This window comes from Musca autumnalis, unplaced genomic scaffold, assembly GCF_047663935.1.
Source record: "Musca autumnalis isolate F117 unplaced genomic scaffold, ASM4766393v1 scaffold_5, whole genome shotgun sequence".
NCBI classification, from domain to species: Eukaryota; Metazoa; Arthropoda; class Insecta; order Diptera; family Muscidae; genus Musca; species Musca autumnalis.
Genome location: NW_027412088.1, coordinates 69,826,260 through 69,848,463, shown reverse-complemented (window position 1 = coordinate 69,848,463; position 22,204 = coordinate 69,826,260). Strand labels below are relative to the sequence as shown.

The window sequence follows — 22,204 nt, the reverse complement described above, 5'->3', positions numbered from 1 at the left end:
AAATTTTTTGTAGAGAAGTCGGTGAAGTTGGTGATTGGGACCATCAAATGTCAAATTTCAGATAATTCGGTCAGAAAATGTAGCTAAAAGCTTTATAATACCTTAAATCCGGAAGTACCGTTATATGGACCTGTCTTTGCAATTTTTAGGGGAAGATTTTGGTCATTGGGAACCTCAAATGTCGAATTTCAGCTATCTCGGTCAGAAAATGTTGCTAAAATCCTCAAAATCGGAAGGTACTGTTATATGGGGCCTATACCAAAAAGTGGACCTATCGCCAACATTTTTGGTGCAGACATTTTATGACCTCTTGTAACTCCAAGTGCTAAGTTGGAGCCAATTTGGGCGGAAAATGTATCTAATATCCTCAAATACCTTAAATCGGTAGGTACCGTGATATGGGGCATATACCAAAACATGGACATATCTTGAAAATTTTTAGTGGTGAAATTATCAAATTTTAGCTGGTTCGGTCGAAAAATGTAGCTAAAATCCTCAAAATACCTATCTCCACCATTTTTGTTGCAGAAGTTGTTTGACCTCTTAAAACTACAAGTGCCAAATTGGAATCAATTTGGGAGTAACATGTAGCTAAAATCCTCAAAATACCTTAAATCCGGTACCGTTATATGTGGGCTATATTAAAACGTGGATCCATTTGGACCATCTTCGAACTTGACCTTCATATTGAAAAAAGGCACTCGGTTGCAAAATTTTCTTGCGGACGCATGAGTGATTACAACAGACGGACATGGCTAGATCGTCTTAGAATTTTATCCTGATCAAGAATATACATATGTATATACTATAAAGAGTCGCAAGTGATTAGTTCGATGTGTTACAACCAGAAGAACAAACTTAATGCACACTCCACATATATGGAGGGTATAAAAACTAAGTACAATAAAAAATACTTCAAAATGTTGTGGGTCGATTACTGAACTTCGCTTTCAATACATAATAGACCCGTTAATTACAACAAAAAATAAACGAATCAATTGCTCTGTTCCAGAACCTTCCAGAAGCTACTATTTTTTAATACGATAACATTTTTTCCTTTATGTTATCGGAAAAAATAGTAAAAAATAGTAGATTCTTGCAGAACTGGAACAGACTTATGTACTTATAAGACATTGTACATTGTGGAACATTTATTGGTTAAATTAAACATTAAAATTACAAACATGGCGACGTTTTACCACCATATCCCTAAATCACTAAACAATTCCTCGGATGAGGGTAATTTAAAATCTTCATTCAGCCATTCCGATTCATTGTCATCACGTTTCTCCTTACAACCGTATTCCTTTTTATAACCCATTTTGCGCAAATCTTCAGCATCATCATCGGCATCTTCTTCATCATCTTCGACAGCTTCAAGAGTTGATGATTTCTGAAAGGGTTTCAAACGTTTGACCGCACCAGTTGTCGATTGCATCGGTTTAACGCTGAGAATATCATGCCATGTTTCGGTATTAATATCTGGCTTAGCTTCAATTTCAGCTTTTTGAGCTACCGCCTGGGATTCGGTTTTTATTTCCATTATGCTACTGCTGCTAGCAAGCTGCTGTTGTTTAGTGTCATTGGATGCCAAGCGTACAATACGATCGAAGAAGGTGGCAAAATGCTTACGAAATCTTGGGTAGTCGAAGGTGTTGTGACTTGCTGTGGCATCGATCATATTATTTTGCGTATTGGCGTTTTTCGAACGATTTAACGGACCATAATGATGTAGCATATCAATGCCCGCGGCCATTGATTCTTCCCAACTCTGAAAATACAAAAGGTTGGATAAATTAAAGTAATATTTTCGTTTTAGGAAAGAATGTGATTATTATTAATATTTTCATTTTAGTATAAGAATGTGATTACCAGTTCTGTCCAATCCTCGGTGGGTGTGGTTAGGACGGAGCACACAACTTTGATGATTTTCTCCTCGAGATTAAGACAGGAAATAATAATTTTGGCTACCACTAAAGCACAGGATAAGTCGCATCTTTGTCTAGATTTTTTTTGTTAAATAGAAATAATTTGAGATTAGCAATTATTTTGAGGTTAGAATGAGGTTTATTCTTTAAATGTAATGTTTTAAATTGTGAAATATTGATATTTTTTCTAAAAAATATACAAAAGTTATATACCCTAGTTGTTGTTGTAACAGTGTTTTATTATTATGTTTGTATGTTCGTTATCCTGTTTAATCTGGCTCTGGGTCTATCTCCAGTTCCAGGAAGGTGGCTACTTCGATGGGATGTAACCACAGATCCACTGGAGTCAGATGAGTAGACTTGGCGGGGCAGTTGAATAGGTGCTTAGTATCGTGCGGGCCCATGCCGCATACTGGGCAGATGTCTTGCACGGTGCGATCGATTCCCGCCCAATAGGAATTTAGGCGACTGCAATATCCCGAGCGTAATTGAGCCAAAACTACTCTGGTTTGTCGTGGCAGCTGACGTTCTTCAGCTGTGATAGATGGGGTATGTATGTATATCCTTCTTGATTTGCCTGGGTGTATCGGTGGCCAGCAGATGGTGATTGGGAGGACATTGTTCCTACATTTCAGTTTATCGCAGATAGCTGTGGCATGCGAGGACGACGTAAAAGTGGTCGAATGTGACCCCTAGAATTTTGGGGCAGTTTGTTGTCGGAATTCTGCTACCATCGACCCTGATATTCAACTCTCTTCTATACTGCGCCGTCCATGTGGTGAACAGAGTGGCCGTCGATCTGCATATTCCTCGCGTGGAAAAATGTGGTAATATCGGTTAAATAGGAGTTCAGTCTCTCTCAGAGATGTCATCAGGGTAGGTACCTGACGCCAGGATCGTACAATCATCCGCATACGTTACGATCTCAATGCCGTCTAGAGGGGGCGGAATACAGGAAAGGTAGAGGTTAAACAGTTCCGGAGATATCACCCCTCCTTGGGGAACTCCCTGTTTCACTCTACGGGGTTTGGACTTATTGTTCCTGAATTCCAAGTACGACTGGCGACCACACATATAATTGACTATCTAACGTTTCAAGCTTGGCCGGAGGGTTGTCTGCTCAATGTCCTCAAACAGCGTGGAGTGCCTGACTGTATCAAAGGCTTTTGATAAGTCAAGCGCCACCATCACTGTTCTATCTCACGGCCGTTTCTGGTTGGTCCTTGACAAATATATGTGGTAATGGCGTGCAGCGCAGTTGTCGTGCTGTGCTGCTTACGGAATCCATGCTGATGATCGGCAACTTGATAGGTATTTCTAATGCTGGGAGGACTAAGGCCTCAATGGTCTTCGCTACAGGTGACAAAAGCGAAATCGGGCTGTACGATTCACCTTTGCTGGCATCCTTGCCTGGCTTCAGAAGAGGGACTACCCTGCCCATTTTTCACACTTCGGGAACAATAAGGGTGGCTAGCGACAGGTTGAGAACTTCAGTGAGATACTCCACTCCCGGTTCATGCAGCTGTTTCAACATTACCATGGAAATTCCGTCAGGGCCCAACGCTTTGGATGATTTGGCGTTCCTGATGGCATTCGCAACATCATCCATTGTAAACTGTGGTGGTTCATCCTCGGCAGGAAGAGATCTAATGCGACGTAACATTCTTCTCTTCGCCCTGTCACTCTAGGGGTGCTCGACAAACTGTCGATTGAAGTAACTTGCACACGTCTTCGGGTCAATCAACGTCACATCGCCAAACGTGACTGAGGTCCTGTCATCCCTCCTTCCGGGGTTCGAGAGTGACTTAACCGTTGCCCACAATTTACTTATACCGTCTCTAATGTTGCAACTCTTCAGATGATTTAACCACTTGTTCCGCTTATGTTCGCTGACCAGCCTGTTAACTTCCAATGTCAGCTCCCTGACTCTGGGGTCGTCGGGGTTGGTTCGACGAAGTTCATCACGCTCATTTGGACGTCGCCTCTGCTGGGAAAGTTGGTCTTACTTCCGGTATTCGAGCGGCTGCAGCATTGATGATGTCTCGGAACGTCCTTTCCGCTACCCGAACATCAGAAGGATTGGGAAATTCTCTGAAGCGGTGATTGGTGAACTCTCTGAAACTCGGCCAATTAGCTTTCCCATAATTGACGAATGTGCTGCATTCAGAGGTGATGAAATCGGGTTGTCTGCTGATGGAGATAATTATGGGGAGATGGTCTGATCCAAGGGAAATGACGGGTTGCTCAGCCGGCGCTATACCCCTCTGGTCGTTTCCGAGGGCCGAATGCCACATCTCATGATGCGCATTAAAGCCCCCCAGGACCAGACGATTATGATCTTCCAAAAGCGGGCTAATGTCAGGCTTATACAGCTATTTCTCGGCGGGATGTATACGTTCAGCAACTCTATCTCGGCAGTTCCACACCTCACTGCTACCCCCATACATTCCATGTACGGGTCGTTAGAGGCAGGCTCAAGTGAGATAGGTCTGTATTGAACAGACTCGTGCAAAAGGAAAGCTAATCCCCCACCTCCACATCTGGTGCGATCGTTCCTTATTACGTTGCAACCATCGCAACGTACTGTGCTGTGGTCGTTCAGCATGGTTTTCTGCACCGCCGCGACCTTAATCCTCTTCCGATTCATAAAGTCCACTATTTCATCGATCTTATCTCGGAGCCCATTGCAATTAAATTGCAAACGAAGACCAAATACCAAATTCCAGCAATTTCAGTAGTATATTGAGGCTAAACCCTCGAAACCCCGTTCTATGGGGGCTGTATGAAGGCGTTGATCTATACCGATAAATTTCAGGTGGGAAGTCAATGCACCAAAATTTCAGCCATTTCGGTGGGATAATGTAGCTAAAACCTCCAAAATACCGAAACGGCTGTTTCGACTTCGATGTGTTACAAACGGCTGCTGTATTCACTGCAATGTCCACAATAATTGAGTTTGACGCTATATTTGTGCACCGGAATGTCTTTCCTTCTATAGGCACATCAAGTTCGAAGATGGACTATATCGGATCACGTTTCGGTATATCCCTACATAACGATAGCACCCGATTTTCGGTATTTTGAGGACTTTAGATAAAATTTTTAACCTAACTATATGTAATATTACATTTGGGGTTCCCCCATAAAATATCTCCACCGAAAATCGTCAACATAGATTCATTTTTTGGTGTAGCCCCCATTTAAGGGTACCTCCCGATTTTCGGTACTTTGCGGATTTTAGCTGCATTTTTGGACCGAACTACCTATAAGTTAACATTTGATGTTCCCAGTGGTCATAAAATATCTCCACCGAAAATCGTTAACATAGGTCCAAGTTTTGGTGTAGCCCCCATTTTACGGTACCTCCCGATTTTCTGTAATTTGAGTATTTTAGCTACATTTTCGACTGAACTACCTATAATTTTACATTTGAGGTTCCCAGTGGTCAGACAACTTTTCCAACAAAAATCTACAACATACTCGTAGGTCTACGTTTTGGTATAGCCCCCATATAACGGTACCGGTTAACGAATTTCGGTATTTTGAGAATGTTAGCTAAATTGTTTGTACCGAACTACTCGTAATTTGACATTTGAGGTTCCCAGTGGTCACGAGACTTCTCCACCGAAAATCGTCAACATAGGTTCATGGTTTGGTATAGCTCCAATATAACGGTACCTCCCGATTTTCGGTATTTAGCGGATTTTAGCTACATTTTTGGACCGAACTACTTGTAATTTAACATTTGGGGTTCCCAGTGGTCGCAAAGCATCTCCCCCGGAAATTGTCAACATAGTTCCATGTTTTGGTATAGCCCCCATAAAACAGTACCTCCCGATTTTCGGTATTTTGAGTATTTTAGCTAAATTTTTTGACTGAACTATCTGTAATTTAACATTTGATGTTCCCAGTGGTCACAAAATATCTCCACCGAAAATCGTAAACATAAGTCCTTGTTTAGCTATAGTTTCCATATAACGATACCTCCCGATTTTCGGTATTTTGAGAATGTTAGCTACGTTTTTTGACCGCACTACCTGTAATTTTACATTTGATGTTCCCAGTGGTCACAAAATATCTCCACCGAAAATCATCAATAATGGTTCATGGTTTGGTATAGCCCCCATATAACGGTAACTCCCGATTTTCGGTATTTAGCGGATTTTAGCTACATTTTTGGACCGAACTACCTGTAAGTTTACATTTGAGGTTCCCAGTGGTCGTAAAATATCTCCACCAAAAATCGTCTACATAGGTTCATGGTTTGGTATAGCCCCCATATAACGGCACCTCCCGATTTTCGGTATTTTTCGGATTTTGGCTACATTTTTTGCCCGAACTACCTGTAATTTAACATTTGATGTTTCCAGTGGTCACAAAATATCTCCACCGGAAATCGTCAACATAAGTTCATGTTTTGGTATAGTCTCTATATAACGATACCTCCAGATTTTCGGTATTTTGAAGATTTTAACTACAATTTTGTACCGAACTACCTGTAATTTTACATTTGAGGTTCCCAGTGGTCACAAAATATCTCCACCGAAAATCATCAATATAGGTTCATGGTTTGGTATAGCCCCCATATAACGGTACCTCCCGATTTTCGGTATTTTTCGGATTTTAGCTACATTTTTTGCCCGAACTACCTGTAATTTAACATTTGATGTTTCCAGTGGTCACAAAATATCTCGACCGAAAATCGTCAACATAGGTTCATGTTTTGGTGTAGCCCCCATTTAACGGAACCTCCCGATTTTAGGTATTTTGCGGATTTTAGCTACATTTGTGGACCGAACTACCTGTTATTTAACATTTGATGTTCCCAGTTTGGTATTGCCACCGTGGTCGAAAACTAACTATTCCATTTTATTTCAGAATATTTTATGGTGGAGGGTATAAAAAGTCGACCCGGTTGAACATAACATTTTTTTTAATTGTTGGATATTGGGCAGATTTTGGACAATTTTTTCTTGTCATAAAATATTTTGTATTTGTTCACCTTTCTACGTACCTCAATTCATCTTTGCGCATTTCCATAAGCTTATCGCCTTCGGCAATCAAATGGTCATAATTTTCCTCAATTTGCATTACCAATGTCTCCTTGGGTTCATCATCGGATTTCTCTTGTAATTTTCTTTGAAGATCTTTAAATTTTTGCCATAATTCGTCCAGTTCCAGCTATACAAAGAAATACGATCGGTATTATTCTTGTAAAAACACAATGTAGGGAATGGGTTTACCGTTTGCTTTCTTATATTCTCCTGGGTTTCATGATGTACATCAATTCTATGCAGTATTGGTTGGGCCGGTATAAATGGTGTTGCCTGAAGAATATTGTGGAGTTTTTGTGTCTTTTTACTGGATGTTGTCTTATTTTGCATTTCCAAAGACTTCTCCATCAGACGTTCCAGAATAAGAGGGAATGTTTCCAAGTAATCAGATTGGATTCTACAAATGAATAAAAGAAGCGATATTAACAATATTTTTCAACATAATTTTAAACATATTTATTTATGTAAGTGCAGAAGGACATTGCCGAGCTGCAGTACTCGTAACCAGTATATTGGAACAAGAAGACAGATAAGCTAAGAAAGAAAAAATACGCTGATATTAACATTGTCACGAGTTAATCACAAGTAATATCAAGGTCAAAGTGAAATCTGCAAACAAGAATACCCTCGCCATGTTAACAAAAAATAGGGAGGTACCGTTATATGAGGGCTATACCAAAACGTCGATCTTACTTAGTTGGCCTATTACAGGAAATTTGTCCTATAAGTCTAACCTAGGAAAGATTTCCATTCCTCTCTGTTTGTTGCTTGGCTTTTTGGAATACCACGTTTTTCGAGCTCGCCTTCCACTTTTTTGCTCCATCGAAGCCTTGGCCCACCAGCACTGCGTGTACCGCCAGTGAGTTCATTCGCTAATTCTTATGACATGACTTAGTCAATGCAATCGTTATATATGGATAAGTTTAACTATACAGATGTCGTTGTATAGCAGATACAGCTCGTTGTTCATACGACGTCGATATTCATCGTCAACGCAGATTGGCCCGTAGATCTTTCGAAGAAATTTTCTCTCAAACACACAAAGCACTGCCTTATCTGCTTACGCAAATACCTAGCCTTCAAAACCATACATTAGCACGGGTAGTATCAGAGTTTTTAAAGCGTCCCAGTTGGAAGTTGTCTGCTATGTGTCTTCAAAGTTGTCCCCAATCCATTGAAGACGGCTCGATGACAGCCCTTTGTGGTCATCGACGACATTTTCACACAAATGTCGCAAAACTCGTGCACGACCAGTTGAGCGACAAGGTAAGCGAAGTTGTCTTCACGGACGTGAGAACATTAACTTGTACCAAGGCACATTGCAAGACATTTTCGTACAGAACGTCACGCATCGCACATGGAAGAGTGACAAATTCGGTGACACCGCCTTTCTTAAAGACAATTTTGAAATTTTTCGTTGATTCAATTTCCAACTGGGGTTGTTTTTGTTTGACGAGATGTGGGTTTGGTTTTAAACTGCAGACTTAAGCCAAAGTAGCATCTATTAGCCAATATAATTCTTCTTCTTATTTCAGTTCAGTTAGTTGTTTGTTGTGTTTATAGCGGTATCGAGGTAGACGAAGTCTTTTACTACCTGTTAGTACGAGCTATATGTTTGGAAAGGTTATTTCCTATTTTAACTGAGGACCTAGTATCAGTTAAAGTCATCTTTCAAATCCGAATGAGCTTTGAGGGGATACCAAATTCAGACATGGCTTTGAATACCTTTAAGCGTAGGGGGCTGTCGAAGACTGATTTATAATCGAAAAAAGAGTGGTTGGTGTAGATTTGCATCTCTTGGGTCTTCTCCAGGATTTGCAGCAGGGTAAATATCTGGTCAATGGTGGACTTGCCAGGTCTAAAGCAGCATTCATTGACCATAGGATTTAGTCGTTCGCATAATATTCCTGACACTATCTTGGAGGCAATAGGGAGTAGACTTATGCTCCTATAGTTAGAGCATACAGTCTTATCTCCTTTCTTGTGGACGGGACACAGGATGCTCAAGTTCCAATCGTCTGTTACGCGTTCTTCCTGCCAGATGGAGACAACGAACTGATGCATACACCTTATTACCGTGTCGCCTCTTGTTTTGAGCAGCTCGACTGGTAAACCACCGACTCCTGCTATCTTATTATTCTTCAGCCGGTTTATTGTTGCCTTTACCTCATTTTGGCGGGCGGTATACATTCAATACCAGCTTCTGGGTTTGGATCTGTAATATCTTCGTCGTCTTCGCTACTATTGGATACTAACAATTTGGAAAAATTATCTTTTCATATCCTGAGCACACTATCTGTATCAGTTACCAAATTACCTTTTTGGCCTATACAGGAGGATGTGCCTGTACCTAAGCCATCAGTTTGATGTTTCACTCTTTGGTAGAATTTTCGGACTTCATTCCGGCTCCTGCACATTTCGATTTGTTCATGCTGTCGCTTTTCCATTTCTCTCTTTTTTCTGCGTTTCTCCTCTCTCCTTTCCTACCGATACCTCTCTAATGCGCGTTGCTACTGATTGTAAGGTAGCCCTATATGCCGCATTTTTTCTTCGGTAGCAGCACGACACTCTTGGTCATACCATGGATTCCTTGGTGTAGGTCTCTGGTATCCAAGTATGTATTTTACGGCTGCTTGCGTGGAGTGGGCAATGTTTTGCCATTGTGCTGATATGTTATCGGGACTTGAGGTGCTTTGATTAAGAAATTGGGAGAGTTGAGTGTAGTATGATGTGGCTATGTGTTGTGATCGCAGCAGGACATCGGTAAGTCCAACTTCCGTGTTGTGTCTGTTCGTACCTTATTTCCTAAGCTTAATCTGGTACGCACCTTTGCTGCAACAAGGTGGTGGTCCGAGTCTATGTTGGCTCCTTGGAACGATCGTACATCTAACACGCTCGATGAATGTCTTCCATCTATCACAACGTTATCAATTTGATTACTTGTTCTTTGATCTGGAGACAGCCAGGAGCCCTTATGAATATCGAGATGCTTAAATCTGGTACTGCTAACTACCATGTTTTTTGGAGCTGCAAAGTCTATCAGTCTCATACCATTGTCAGATGTTTCACTGTGGAGACTGAATTTCCCGCCTGTTGGGCTAAAGATATTCTCATTTCCAATTTTGACATTAAAATCGCCTAGAATAAGTTTAATGACATGGGTAGGGCAACGGTCATATGTTTCTTCTAAGCGCTCGTAAAATATATCTTTGGTCTGTTCGTCCTTGTCTTCAGTAGGAGTATGAGCGCAAATAAAGAGCAGACCAGAGACCGGATGTTTTAACCTCCGACCAACTACAAATCCGTAACCAAACTCATGCTTTGTGTCATGGCAGCTATAATACAGTGCGTCACCTTTAGGTGTTGTTGTGACGGCTTTCCTAATCCAACTTATTTCCTGTATGGCAGTAATGTCCGCCTTGTACTTTCCAAGTCTGTCAATGCGTAAACTGCACTTTTTCTGTAAAGAGTGCGAACATTCCAGGTGCAGATTCGCAGATCATGGTCCTTAAAACTTTTGCGGAGTTCGTCAACTTTAAAGGGGTTTGTTTCTCTTTTCTTTCGTTTTTTCATAGTAGGCTGCTTTTTCTAGGGGAGGGTTACTAACCCGACATCCAAACCCAAGTTTTTAACGTTCTTATGGGTGAACGCGCGGCACATGTGAGCTCACTACCTTTAACGGGTGTTAAAGTGTCCACTTGAGATGAAAGATGGACCAAGATAAATCCTGGGATTTTGTTAAAGCCATCCCCTACGTCACCCACAGCAAAAAATAAAGGAAATGAAAAACCTCATTTTGAAAAAGTTTCCGATTTCACTCAGTCTCTCTGTCTGAAATGAAGATACAGCTCGCAATATTTACGTAATATAATTTGGTACAGAAGTTTCTATTACTCCCAGGATATTTGGTACTGAAAATGGATTATATCGGTCCATTGCCTTTGATGGTATATTGCCTTTGATGTGGTACAAAACATTCCTCCCCATAAATTGTTGATGCTGGCTCCTCCTCCCCACTGTTTGTGCTGGAGGGTATAAAAAGTTCAGTCCTGCCGAACTTAATGGAGTTTTCCTTGTTACTTGTTGAAAATGTGTTGCACGTTGAATTTCCGATTCGATTGCTTTATCCGACTTGTTTGAGACTCTCTCCTCCACCTAATTTCCTTCCTTTTTATTTCAAAACTTACCTTATACGATTTGAATTTTTCGCCGCCACAATTGTTATGACCTCCTCTTGACTTTCATCGGCAGTGGTTAGTAGTACCAAACCGAGAGCTTGTATATCCGATTCCCAGCTAACAAACTCGGAAAAATAATTTGTTAGCTTTACAGATGATTCCTCTGTCGAATTTACATTAAAAGTTAATTTAATGGCAGCGGATTTTTGTGGTTGTCGTGTTTTGAAAAACATATTCAGTGGCAAAAACGAAGTCTTCTGTATTACCCGAGGTATGCCTTTAGTGGAAATAAAAGAAACAATTGCCTCCACCCTAGCTGTGGGTATATGCAACAGGTCACAAGTATAAAAATCCAATTCCATAGTTTCTTTGGTATCTGCCTTAATATCGGTATAGGTGAGAGAATCTTGAGAACATTTTATGCCATCGGGTAGATTAAAGACCACTTGCAATTCTGATAAATCACATTTGGTATGCCATTTCAATCGACCCGAGCATACGGGTAAATCTTTTAATGTAACATGGGCTGGTATATCCAATAACATGGTATCTGCATCATCATTGGTATTTTGTTCGATGACAAATTCTATATGAACATCGGCATAGGCTTTCTCATTGATTGCCTGCATATCCTGTATATCAGTGGCTTCCTTAATTTCCTGTTCCAATTGCATGAATTCATCGTGGGCCTGTTGAAAGGTTAGCTCCTCCATATTTAACGGTGGTACTTGAAAAATATACGGATCTGAACCCAAATAACCAATACGCAATTTTCCTGTGGGACTCAGGGTGACAATGCCTCCTGGTAAACCCATAATATTGGATCTTCGTATGGCCACTGGGGATTCATGTTTAAATTGTGCAGCCCATATTATGTTGGCATTTTCATAAATGAAAACTTTTGAAGATTCCGAAACAATAATGGTTATAAGGCGGGCCGTGGGTTCTGCGAAAAGGGAAATTATAATTAAATTTAATTTTTCTGTTATACATTCCAAGGTTAACTTACCCCAATAATATCCCACGACAAAAGAGTGAAAACATTTTGGTGCATAATCCAATTTTAGTATGAATTCAACTTTCCCTGTATCCGTTAGGCAAATGAAATTATGTTCTCCCAATATCATTAGTGAGGAATAATCTCTGTGGGAAAGCATAGTTTTAGGTGTTTTCAAATTAAAGAATCATCTTTCGTTAGTTAACTTACGATTTAACCTGCACCACATTCATATCCAATATACCTTCACCTAAACAAACCGACCATATTGGTTGATAGTAGGATTTATTTATTGATGAATGTGACAGATCTTGATAACTGAAAGAAAAGGAAGGGAAAAGGGAGACAACTGTTTTAATAACATTTTGAAATATTGGCAAAATGAATGAAAGATTGAAATGTAGTCTTAGGCCCCGTTAAGACTGATAATTCAGAATATTAGAAAAAAAGACAACTAAAAAAGCGTTAAGTTCGGATGGGCTGAACTTTTTATACCCTCCTAATTAATTTTCCTTCCTGTCCACAATTTTAAATAGAGATATTTTGTGACCACGGAAACCCAAGGTAAACAAAAATTTATAAAAAAAATTTCTTTAATTGGGCGCCACTTTTATATGGGGGCTATATCAAAGTGTGGACCCATGTTGAAAACTTTTTGTGGAGAACCTTTTTGACCACTGGGAACCTCAAATGCCAAATTACAGATACTTCGGCCAACAAATGTAGACTTCCTGACAATTGGCAATTTTTGGTGGATAAGTTTTGTGACCACTTTGAACGTCAAATGTTAAATTACAGATAGTTCGGTTAAAAAGTAGTTAAAATTCTCAAAATACCTACAATCGGGACGTGTCGTTATCTGGGGGCTGTAACAATAAATTTCCGTGGAGAGGTGTTGTGACAGATAGGAACCTCAAACGGAAAATTACGGCAAGTTTGGTTAACAAGTAAAAAAGTATCAGTCGGCTTTGCCGACAGATATACCCTCAGCCTATGTGAATTGAAACTTTCATCTACAGAGAGATCGAATGTATTTTGGGTCTTTTCAGAATTTCGTAGCCCTTTTTGGACATTTATTTATTTTTTTATTTTTGGATTAGGTTTAAAATTCAAAAGTGTTGCGGAGGAAGTACTTAAAGTAATGGACCCACATAGTCCAATATGGAAGTGGATCTTATTTTGGGAGTCAAATCTTTTCGATAGATATGGCGCTCGCTAGTCATTTCAGTGGGTCATTGTATAACTTTTGGACCAGTATGCCAGGAGGCATGGACTTGTCCATCGAAAGCAGGGCCACAACGAACAACATCGGTATACATTTACGAAGATTCTTCGATTCTTCTAAACTGCAGTTAGACACTAATGTTGAACTTTTATGGGGGAGGTACCCTAAAGGGAGGACCGATTTGGGTCATATTAGAAGTTAAACTAAATTTTTACAAAATATTAGGAGTCCCAAAGTTTGGACCAAATTGGTTGCCCGTTCAAGAGATATCGTGCACACCATTTTAGTGAAATTTTTTAAATACAGGGCGGGAAGTACCGTAATTTGTGGACCAGTAATGCCCATCTTCGAACTGAAACTAAGTTTAGATAAAATATGACGAAGCCCAAATTTGTACCAAATCGGTTGATCAGTTCGAGAGTTATCGTGGGCTCCATCCACTGCCTATGGTGCCATAGGGGATTTTTACACCTTTCGGGTGTATGGACTTGCCCTTGAAAAAAACGTTTACCGTCGTAATTGAGGCAGCGCATGCAAGTTGCTTCAACAAAAATCAAAGTGATTCGAGAGCAGGTCTTAAAGTGAACTTACTTAAAGTGAACTTGTGTGGGAAATACCCGAAGGAATGGACAAATATAGTTCATATTCGAACATTCAAGAGTTATCGTGCGTTCAATTTTTTCGAACTTTTATTGGGTAGGTACCTGAATGAGTGGACAGATATGGCTTATATTAGAACATAAATAAGGTTTGGACAAAATTTTGGATCGAACCAACCACTACACATGGTGAAATAGGTTTTTTTTTTAAACTTTCGCACTATTTTCTCAGGAAGTATGGAGGTTCCCCTGATGGAACTTGTACCGTTGTTTGGGGGGCAGTGAATACAAGTTGTTACAACAAAGCGTTTCGAGAGCAGATCCTAAACTGAACTCTTCCGAAATTTTGTGTGGGAGGTACCCGAATTAGTTGACCGATTAAGTCTATATTGGAACCTCATCTAAGTCTGGTGGAAATTTTACGATGTGCAAAGTATGGACCAAATCGGTTACTCCCTTCAAGAGTTATCGTGCGCTCAAATTTTCCTAACATTTGTGATGGAAGTACCGGAAGGAGAGGACCGATGTAATACATTTTCGAACTTAAACTAACTTTGGACAAAATATTACGAAAGCCTAGTTTTGGACCGAATCGGTTGATTCATTCGAGTGTTGTCGTGCGCTCCAGCCAGACAGACATACATGGCTAAATCAAATCCAAATTATCTTAGACGGATTTCCTCCAATCATACTTGGGGTCTAAAACCATTATTTCGATGAGGAACATTTTGCCCGTATGAAAGTGTATATACGCTGGTTGGCATAAATGCTGAGAGCATATAAATTTTAACTAAAATCATGAGGTACCGTTATACCAAAACATGGACCTATGTTGACAATTTTTGTGGAGATGATTTGTGAGCACTGCGAACCTCAAATATCAAATAACAGGTAGTTCGGCAGTAGTTAAAATTCTCAAAATGCCTATAATTGGGAGGTACCGTCACATGGAGGCTATACAAAAACATGGCCCTTTGTTGCCAATTTTTGGTGGAGAAGATTTGTGATCACTGGAAACCTCAAATGGCAAATTACAGCTATTTCGGTAAACATTTTTTAGCAAAATCCCGAAAAGCAACGAACATCGGAAGATACCGTTATATCGGGGCTATACCAAAACATGGACTATGTTGACAATTTTTGGTGGAGATGTTTTATGGGCCATGGGAACCTTAAATCTTAAATTACATGTAGTTCGGTGAAAAAATTTAGCTAAAACTCTAAAAATACCGAAAATTGGGAGGTACCGTTATATGGGGGCTATATCGAAACATGGACATATGTATGTTAAACGTTTTTGATAGAGTAGTTTTGCGACAACTGGAAGCCTCAAACGTCAAACTGGAAGCCTCAAACTTTCCCAATACAAAAGTTCACCGGAGATGACCTTCCCAATACAAAAGTTCACCGGAGATGACTTTTCCCATAAAAAAGTTCACCGGAGATGACTTTTCCAATACAAAAGTTCACCGGGCATGACTTTTCCAATACAAAAGTTCACCGGGCATGACTTTCCCAATACAAAAGTTCACCGGAGATGACTTTTCCTATACAAAAGTTCACCGGAGATGACTTTCCCCATACAAAAGTTCACCGGGCATGACTTTCCCAATACAAAAGTTCAACGGAGATGACTTTTCCAATACAAAAGTTCACCGGAGCTAACCTTTCCCTTACAAAAGTTCACCGGATATGACTTTCCCAATACAAAAGTTCACCCGAGATGATTTTCCCATACAAAAGTTCACCGGAGATGACTTTTCCAATACAAAAGTTCACGGGAGATGACTTTCCCAATACAAAAGTTCACCGGGCATGACTTTCCCAATACAAAAGTTCACCGGGTATGACTTTGCCAATACAAAAGTTCACCGGAGATGACTTTTCCCATACAAAAGTTCACCGGAGATGACTTTTCCCATACAAAAGTTCACCGGAGATAACTTTTCCCATACAAAAGTTCACCGGGCATGACTTTTCCCATACAAAAGTTCACCGGAGATGACTTTTCCCATACAAAAGTTCACCGGGCATGACTTTCCCAATACAAAAGTTCACCGGGCATGACTTTTCCCATACAAAAGTTCACCGGAGATGACTTTTCCCATACAAAAGTTCACCGGAGATGACTTTTCCCATACAAAATTTCACCGGAGATGACTTTTCCAATACAAAAGTTCACCGGAGATGACTTTCCCAATACATAAGTTCACCGGGCATGACTTTCCCAATACAAAAGTTCACGGGAGATGACTTTTCCCATACAAATTTCACCGGAGATGACTTTTCCAATACAAAAGTTCACCGGAGATAACTTTCCCAATACAAAATTTCACCGGGCATGACTTTTCCAATACAAAAGTTCAACGGACATGACTTTCCCAATACAAAAGTTCACCGGAGATGACTTTCCCAATACAAAAGTTCACCGGACATGACTTTCCCAATACAAAAGTTCACCGGGTATGACTTTCCCAATACAAAAGTTCACCGGAGATGACTTTCCCAATACAAAAGTTCACCGGGCATGACTTTCCCAATACAAAAGTTCACCGGAGATGACTTTTCCCATACAAAAGTTCACCGGAGATGACTTTTCCAATACAAAAGTTCACCGGAGATGACTTTCCCAATACAAAAGTTCACCGGACATGACTTTCCCAATACAAAAGTTCACCGGGCATGACTTTCCCAATACAAAAGTTCACCGGAGATGACTTTCCCAATACAAAAGTTCACCGGGCATGACTTTCCCAATACAAAAGTTCACCGGGCATGACTTTCCTAATACAAAAGTTCACCGGAGATGACTTTTCCCATACAAAAGTTCACCGGAGATGACTTTTCCAATACAAAAGTTCACCGGAGATGACTTTCCCAATACAACAGTTCACCGGGCATAACTTTCCCAATACAAAAATTCACCGGGCATGACTTTCCCAATACAAAAGTTCACCGGGAATGACTTTCCCAATACAAAAGTTCACCGGGCATGACTTTCCCAATACAAAAGTTCACCGGGCATGACTTTCCCAATACAAAAGTTCACCGGAGATGACTTTCCCAATACAAAAGTTCACCGGGCATGACTTTCCTAATACAAAAGTTCACCGGAGATGACTTTTCCCATACAAAAGTTCACCGGAGATGACTTTTCCAATACAAAAGTTCACCGGAGATGACTTTCCCAATACAAAAGTTCACCGGGCATGACTTTCCCAATACAAAAGTTCACCGGGCATGACTTTCCCAATACAAAAGTTCACCGGAGATGACTTTTCCCATACAAAAGTTCACCGGAGATGACTTTTCCAATACAAAAGTTCACCGGAGATGACTTTCCCAATACAAAAGTTCACCGGAGATGACTTTTCCAATACAAAAGTTCACCGGAGATGACTTTTCCAATACAAAAGTTCACCGGAGATGACTTTCCCAATACAAAAGTTCACCGGGCATGACTTTCCCAATACAAAAGTTCACCGGGCATGACTTTCCCAATACAAAAGTTCACCGGAGATGACTTTTCCAATACAAAAGTTCACCGGAGATAACTTTTCCCTTACAAAAGTTCACCGGAGATGACTTTCCCAATACAAAAGTTCACCGGGCATGACATTCCCAATACAAAAGTTCACCGGGCATGACTTTTCCAATACAAAAGTTCACCGGAGATGACTTTTCCAATGCAAAAGTTGACCAGAGATGACTTTTCCCATGCAAAAGTTCACCGGAGATGACTTTTCCAATACAAAAGTTCACCGGAGATGACTTTTCCCATACAAAAGTTCACCGGAGATGACTTTTCCAATACAAAAGTTCACCGGAGATGACTTTTCCAATACAAAAGTTCACCGGAGATGACATTTCCCATACAAAAGTTGACCGGAGATGACTTTTCCCATACAAAAGTTCACCGGAGATGACTTTTCCCATACAAAAGTTCACCGGAGATAACTTTTCCCATACAAAAGTTCACCGGAGATGACTTTTCCATTACAAAAGTTCACCGGAGATGACTTTTCCCATACAAAAGTTCACCGGAGATGACTTTTCCCATACAAAAGTTCACCGGAGATAACTTTTCCCATACAAAAGTTCACCGGAGATAACTTTTCCCATACAAAAGTTCACCGGAGATGACTTTTCCCATACAAAAGTTCACCGGGCATGACTTTCCCAATACAAAAGTTCACCGGAGATGACTTTCCCAATACAAAAGTTCACCGGGCATGACTCACCGGAGATGACTTTTCCCATACAAAAGTTCACCGGGCATGACTTTGCCAATACAAAAGTTCACCGGGCACGACTTTCCCAATACAAAAGTTCACCGGAGACGACTTTTCCAATACAAAAGTTCACCGGAGATGACTTTTCCTATACAAAAGTTCATCGGAGATGACTTTCCCAAAACAAAAGTTCACCGGAGATGACTTTTCCCATACAAAAGTTCACCGGAGATGACTTTTCCAATACAAAAGTTCACCGGAGATGATTTTTCCCATACAAAAGTTCACCGGAGATGACTTTTCCAATACAAAAGTTCACCGGAGATGACTTTTCCCATACAAAAGTTCACCGGAGATGACTTTTCCCATACAAAAGTTCACCGGAGATGACTTTTCCAATACAAAAGTTCACATGAACCTATGTAGGACGATTTTTAGTGAAGAAGTTTCGTGAACACTAAGTTTACCATATGAACGGCAGTGAGGATGAGGACAGAGTTGAATATCGTGGTCGATGGTAGCAGAATTCTGACAACAAACTACCCCACATTTTAGGGGTCATATTCCAAAGCGATGGAAAATATTCCAAACGGTCAGAATGCCTAGAGATGGACAGTGGGTAAATACCCAATGGGTAAATACCCGGTAAATTTGGTAAATACCGGGTAAATACTCATTTGTGGGTATTTATTTGGGTATTAACTATATTGAATCGCCAATACAACATCTAACACCCTATTCCTGGGTTTAGGTTGTGAAATCATTTCAAAATGGATTGGTTTACAATACTTTAAGCAAGTGGGTAAATACTTGGGTAAATACCCGAGTATTTACCCAAACCTTGGATAAAAACTCTTTAACTGCCGAACCACTTGACGTAGCCTCACGAAATTTGGTGTTTACCCGGTAAATACCATCTCTAAGAATGCCGATGTGAGAACTGCAACAGGGTACCTCTTCATGTTTTCAGTGGACCATCTACATGATGAGACAAAGATTCTTCCGGTACAACAACCCAATGACATGCTTTCGTTGCAGTACTTGCTCGGATTTTTCCGTGAGAGCCATCCTATGGTTGATAGGACACCCACCAAGCCATGTCCAGAGAGATTTTCATAATCTAGGAAAAGAGTCCCAATGTTTCAAAAGAGAATCCCTAGATGAACAAGCCCATCAAGCAGGAGTCCAGTTGCGAATAATCAGCATGGATTCTGTAAGCAGCACAGCACGACAACTGCGCTGAAAGCCATCTCCACACATATTTGCCGAGGACTCTACCAGAGACCGCCATGTGATAGAACAGTAATGGTGGCACTTGACTTATCAAAAGCCTACTGTCAGGCACTCCACCCTGAGAATATATAGAGCAAACTTCCCTCCGGCCAAGTTTGTAACGTTGGATATTCAATTATATGTGTCTAAGTCTAAGGTGAAACAGGTAGTTCCCCAAGGTGGGGTGATAACTCTGGAACTGTTTAACCTCTGCCTCTAATGTATTTCACCCCCTCCAGACAGCATTGAGATGGTAACGTATTCAGATGATTGTTCAATCTTGGTGTCGGGTACCTTTCCTGATGTCATTTGTGAAAGGTTGACTCCTATTTGACTCCACCTTTTTCCACGAGAAGAATATGCAATTATCCTCCACTATGTTCACCACATGGACTGCAGAGGTAGCAACTGACTTTAATGTCATGGTCGATGTTAGCCGAATTCCGACCACCAACTTCCCCAAGATTCTAGTGGTCACATTCGACAACATATTTACGTCGTCCGCACATGCCACAGTTATATGCGACAAGACGGGATGTAAGAACAAGGTCTTCTAGTCCCTAGCCGGCAGCACTTGGTCGTATATGTAGGTCGGTTCAACAGAATGGCATGTTTTCGTTGAAGGACTTCTTCTGTTGTTACCGTGAGAACCCCAACCAGACATGTCAGGAGGGATCTTCAAGAGAACCAATTCATGAATCTTCATGAGAACCACTTCACTATTCGCACGGATGCAGTCGCAGATGCCATAAAACACTATCGCGTGAATGCCGTTTTCGGAGAATATCCACGACAAACCAGAGAAGTTTTGGCTCAACTACGTTCGGAATAGTGCAGCCGTCTAAATTTCTATAGAGCTAGGACCGATGACACCGTGTTGGAAATCTCGTGCCATTCTAGTTCTTCTTAAATTTATTCTGATGTATGAGTCCCGGAGCAGGTTGCTTAAAATCTGTTCATTAGTTAATTGTTTCGCGCTGAAGATTTGAAGAACTATCTGTAGATCTGAATGACTACCTAAAAGCTCTCAAATGCTTGCAGGCCCACTGGAAAATATGAATCTCCAATCAGTCTATCTACGCCTTTATAAAGGCTCCATTAATCGTAATGACCCATTTATGTTAAGTATTTTTTGGTTATGTTAAGTATGTAGTTTTAATTTGGAAGTTCAGGTAGTCACTGTTTAAAAACCCTTCCGATATATAACTGGTAATTGTATCACCCGATTTCACATTCCATTCGTTAGTCCACTTCTATATTCAATTTCATTTCACAACTTACGTATAACATTCCAAATTCCATGCTGAGGCCAAGCGAAAGAAACAATCCGTACGTTCACAATACACCACAGGTGTAGGCAAAGCACGATGACCGGGAAATTTACATTCATACGAAATACCATCCTGTTCGAAGAATGTCAACGAACCATCCAAATGGACAACACAAAAGAATTCTCTTCCCTTGACTTTGCCAAAGTGACCTTTACAAAATGAAAAGGCGGTACGTTGAAAACGATATTCTCCAATCAGCTTCAAACTCAGCTGGGCACCGTGCTCAGCCACACCACTGACATGGATAATATTATAGATGGCCAAAGAGTTGGGATGTAAGAGAGCCAACTGATTGGCATTTTCCTTGCGATTGTTACTGAAAGTACAAAAAGTCATCAACATTTATTGAAATCTTATTATCTCCTTTCAACTTACGCACTAAATCGCCCAGCATAAACACCCAAAATCGGTTGTTCACCTTGTATTTCCAAAAGCAAATCGGTGGCTTTATAACCCACAGCATTTCCATTGGCATCCTGTTCATAGCTGGGATAGAAAATACTTAACTGACCGGTATGGGAACCCACAACAATGTAATCCTTTTCTTGATCTTCTAAGCCGAATCGAGCACACAGTAAACTTGCCACATCATAGTTTTCATCCAAATCTGGACATTGAGCACTCCACCAATGACAAACGTTAAATAAGGACATGTTTTTGATTGTTGTTTATTTTTTTTTTGTTATTTTAAGGACTTTTAGTCATTCTTTACCAATTTTCACTTAAAGGTTGACTAATTTTTTCCACTTGACGACGATCGTTGCTAAGCAACGCTGGTTAGTTGGAATCCATCAGGTGTTTAGTGATACGTCATGCGTAGCGCTTTGAAATAGGGATGAAAGGTTTTAGGCTTTACAATAACAGCTACTTCGAGAGATAATTGGGTGAGTTATTGGAAATGGGGTATTCTTTACAAAAAATGTGCACCTCGGAAGTTTTTGCGGATTCTAAAACTTCAATGTTTATAGATGAGAAAAATCAAAAAACAAAAAAAAATCGTCGGAGCGCTTTTTAAATAAATCGCGATTTAAGTTGACATTTTTAGGGGTTGTTTAGGTTTTCACGATTTTGCTTAGAAACCGCAAGTCATATCAAAAAGGGACTAAAGAAAATGTTGTAGCTATGAAAATTCTCTACAAGATTGACCTTTATGGTATTCTCGGCGGTTTCACCGTTTTTGAGATATAGAAGTTCAAATTGGGACAATTCAAATTCAATTCAATTCTGTATCGCCCCCTTATAAAACAATGTCATGACTGCAAATTCCCAACTTAAACTTATATATCTAAAAAAATGTTACAACTTAGGATAAGTTGCTAAACCAGTCTTGTAGAGAATTTTCACAGCTTTAAGATTTTCTCAGGTCCCATATCGATAAGACTTACCGT

The 22,204-nt window shown here is 40.3% G+C and overlaps 1 protein-coding gene across 1 annotated transcript; it reads right to left on the bottom strand.

Moving 5' to 3' along the window:
• Nucleotides 1-1,130: 1,130 nt before the first annotated feature.
• Nucleotides 1,131-21,589, bottom strand: BBS9 (Bardet-Biedl syndrome 9). Its single transcript, XM_073989301.1, has 9 exons — nucleotides 21,192-21,589; nucleotides 20,767-21,132; nucleotides 12,368-12,475; nucleotides 12,170-12,303; nucleotides 11,170-12,106; nucleotides 7,172-7,379; nucleotides 6,943-7,109; nucleotides 1,873-2,002; nucleotides 1,131-1,771 (listed from the first exon to the last, which is right to left on the bottom strand). The coding sequence occupies exons 1-9, from the start codon at nucleotides 21,467-21,469 to the stop codon at nucleotides 1,196-1,198; spliced, it is 2,904 nt and encodes a 967-aa protein (XP_073845402.1). The 5' UTR covers nucleotides 21,470-21,589; the 3' UTR covers nucleotides 1,131-1,195.
• Between the last annotated feature and the right edge of the window lie 615 nt (nucleotides 21,590-22,204).

Excerpts from the sequence above, each read along its gene's own strand:
- BBS9 (XM_073989301.1), bottom strand. The coding sequence starts at position 21,469 with ATGTCCTTATTTAACGTTTGTCATTGGTGGAGTGCTCAATGTCCAGAT. Across the intron at positions 12,107-12,169 it reads TGTCGTGGGATATTATTGGG|AACCCACGGCCCGCCTTATA; the intron begins GTAAGTTAACCT and ends CCCTTTTCGCAG. Across the intron at positions 2,003-6,942 it reads ATGCGCAAAGATGAATTGAG|ACAAAGATGCGACTTATCCT; the intron begins GTACGTAGAAAG and ends AAAAAAATCTAG.